The 3,706-nt window shown below is 38.9% G+C and overlaps 1 protein-coding gene across 1 annotated transcript; it reads left to right on the forward strand.

The window, feature by feature from the left end:
• Positions 1–1,136: 1,136 nt before the first annotated feature.
• LOC136587384 (olfactory receptor 11L1-like) lies at positions 1,137–2,060 on the forward strand. Its single transcript, XM_066585956.1, has one exon. The coding sequence runs from the start codon at positions 1,137–1,139 to the stop codon at positions 2,058–2,060; it is 924 nt and encodes a 307-aa protein (XP_066442053.1).
• Positions 2,061–3,706: the final 1,646 nt, after the last annotated feature.

Here is a 3,706-nt window from a genome sequence, read left to right on the forward strand (position 1 = left end):
TTCTGTCACTATGTCCAATCAGCAGAGGTCCAACTACTGTGATCCCTGCTTATCTCTAGAATTAAGTGGCAGCAGCATTAGGAAAAAGCTGTGCTGTTCTATCTCCCGTGAGTTCCACTGAACTTTCTCCAAACCTCATATGGATAACCATTGACTACTGTATTATAATAAGCAATTGAATGGGCTATTAGTAGTATATCCTAACAATATGAAATGTTCCTTTAGTTTAAAATAAATTCTGAGATCTTACAGAAACTTGTCTGGAGTTTGGTCATGTGAGGACAATGCCCTAATTCTGCATATTAATATATTATGCAAGAAAATTTGCAAGTTAGCATGCACGACAGAAAAAAAAGCACAACTTCCAGGCACGATCTCCAATGGGACACACTTAAAGGGAATCACACATAAACAAAGTTTTCATCAAAAATCCACCCTTATGAGGGGAGGTAAACATAAACTGCACAGCCACCCAGTGATCTATGAACCCAAAGCTTCAATTACAGTATTCAAAGTCCATAAAAAAGGCAACGTTTCAACCCTTCCGGGTCTTTGTCAAGCCTGACCCGGAAGGGTCGAAACGTTGCTAATTTACAACACATGGAGCAATAACAATTAGGTGATAACTTTATTTCACCATTTATGCTGCCACTTTTTTCTGGGCTTTGGACACTTAAAGGGAATGTGAGATCTACTTTTAGTCTTAAAAAACAAAAGCTTATGGACTAAAAGTAGGTGACCCACTAAGTCCAGGGATGTAAGTGTTTTTCTTACCTCCCCCCTCATTCCCCTGCTGTCAGCTTTGGAAACCACCACTCGCTGCATTGAGCCCCCTGCTAAGTAGTCCACCTGTTCTAATTTTATAATGGATGGACTACTTAGCAGCTCTACTCAATGCACTAAGCGGCAGCTTCCATTGCTGACATCGGGTAAGTATAACACATACATCTCCAGATTCAGTGGTTTTCCTATAGCTTATAGAGTTAAAAGTAGGTGACAGAGTCTCTTCAAAAGGGTTATTCTGGGGTTTTTACCTCAAAGGAATTATACAAATAATGCCTTATCTCCTTTTCAATTACAGCACTAAATGTAATATTTACTAACTGTCATCCAGATCGGGGCTACCATCTCACATAATGGCTACAAAGAATCAAACAAGTGTGACGGAATTTATTCTATTGGGTTTTGGAAACCTTCACAGCTTCAATATTGTACTCTTTATTGTTTTCTTGATTATCTTTCTTTTTACAATTTTTGGAAACCTTCTTATCATCATCCTAGTTTCCACCAATGTCCATCTCCAGTCCCCCATGTATTACTTCCTTTGTCATCTTTCTTTTTCTGACCTTGTGATTTCCATGAACATTGTTCCCAACATGCTTGGTGCCATTATACTAAGAGGAAATAAGATGACTTTTATTGGCTGTATCACCCAACTTTACTTCTTCAGCGGCACAACAATAACTGAATGTTTTCTTCTTTCAGTGATGTCCTATGATCGATACTTGGCCATCTGCAATCCTTTACGGTATTCTAGTATCATGGACTTTAACCACCAGATCTATCTTTCTCTATGGCCATGGTTGCTGGGTTTTACTCTTAATCTTTTAGGAGTCTTGCCTATATCAAACTATAATTTTTGCAACAAGAATACCATTGACCATTTGTATTGTGGTATTTTTCCTCTACAGCAGCTTTCTTGTTCGGATACTTCTTTTCTAGATTTGGAAGTATTTCTATTCTCACTGCCACTATTTGTCCTCCCTTGTGGTTTTATCATTGGAAGTTACGTGTATATCTTTCTCTCCATACTTAAGATACCGTCTACAACTGGCAAACAGAAAACCTTTTCTACCTGCAGTTCTCATCTTATTGTTGTGGGGACATTTTATGGGACACTAATTGTTAAACATATGATCCCATCTATAGGAAATTCTTTGCTTATTAATAAGATTGTTTCCCTATTACACACTGTATTTACCCCTTTGTTTAACCCTATAGTATATTGTCTCAGAAACCAAGACATAAAGCTGACACTTAAAAACATTTTTCCTCAATAAGTACTTTTGTTTAGCATTACTGATTTGTTGTGACCTGTTATCTAATGAAATGTGTAGTTCAAATTCAGGATTCCTTTATTGAGCAACACAAAGTGTAACCACTTTCCAAAAGGAGTATATTGCCTATAAGACATCATTAATTCCCTCGGGGGCAGGGTTATGGGGGCGGAGGTTTAACAAAGCCTGTGTAAGACAGCCACCTTCAGGAGGGTTTCAGGTCAGTCATTCTGTACAAGACCAAAGCAGCAGACTCAATCTTTATTCCAAGTGAAGAGAAACCTAATTTTTAGTTAGGAATACAGTGAAGGTCCAGCAAAGTATTCTGATAAAGTATTCTGCTAAAATAAGCTCTATAGTTGTAATATGAAATATACATTTTAAATACAATCAATTTCTCATTAGTCTAATTTCCCAAACACATATTAAACTAACATATAACCTATAAATATCAGAGCAAAGACATCATATATGGTGTATATGTTGTCAGCCGTTTAGTCGTTTGTGACCCTAAAGGCTCCCTCCATGGTTTTTGGTTTAGCTCTGTTTCTTTCAATTGTGTGATATCCATGCCAGTATCAGCTCTGACAGTATCAGCCATCGTGTTCTTTGGTGGCCGGGTCTTCTTTTGCCACTGACCTTTCCAAGCATTATAGATTTTTCTAGCAACTCTGCTCGCATTTCTTGGCCAAAATACATGAGTCTGAGCCTGGTCATTTTCCCCTCCAGTGATATATCGGGTCTTATACTATTCAGGACTTCTCTGTTTGTTACTCTCCCTATTCAGAGTATACACTGCAGCTTTCGCCAGCACCATTGCACGAACACATCAATCCTCCTTCTATCAGCTTTTTTCGCAGTCCAGCTTTCACATCCATGCATAGCTGGATGTGGTTTGCACTATCCTGTATTTAGCTGCTATGCCGATATCCCTACTTTTCCAGATTTTGTCCATATTTGGCATTACGGTTCGTTCCAATGCTATCCTATGTTTTATCTCTGGCACAGATTCTCCATCCTGGTCAATTTTCGAACCAAGGAGGATGAAGTCTCATATGCATTCTATTGCATTGTAATCGATTTTGATTTGAATTTGGCCATTTTTTGCAGTTGTCATAATTTTTGTCTTTAAATTCAAGTAGAGACCCATTTTCACTTTCACTTTTAATCTTCCATATCAGCTGCTTCAGACTGGCTTCTGTTTCTGCAAGCAGAGTTGTGTCATTCGCATAACAGAGATTGTTGATGTTTCTTCCACCTATTCTCACCCTGGTTTCCAATTCGTGTAGGTCTATTTTCCGCATGATCACTTCTGCATATAGGTTAAACAAGAAGGGTGAGAAGATGCAGCCCTGTTGGACACCTTTGCTGATCCCAAAATTAATCTGTGTCCCCATACTATGCTCTCACAGTAGCTTTTTGAATGGTATAAAGTGATTTTATCAGATTGACTAGATGTGCCGATACGCCCAGCTCTTGTAGGGCCTGCCATGGCTTGTCATTGTCGACACAGTCAAAGGCCTTGATGTAGTCGAGGAAGTCACATGTAGATATTCTTTTGGTATTCTCAAGCTTTTTCCATGGTCCATCGCAGGTTTACAATATGGACATGGGTGCCACCGGTACTGGCAGCAATAGCTCTGCCGGTA

Source organism: Eleutherodactylus coqui, chromosome 13 (assembly GCF_035609145.1).
Source record: "Eleutherodactylus coqui strain aEleCoq1 chromosome 13, aEleCoq1.hap1, whole genome shotgun sequence".
Taxonomy (NCBI): domain Eukaryota; kingdom Metazoa; phylum Chordata; class Amphibia; order Anura; family Eleutherodactylidae; genus Eleutherodactylus; species Eleutherodactylus coqui.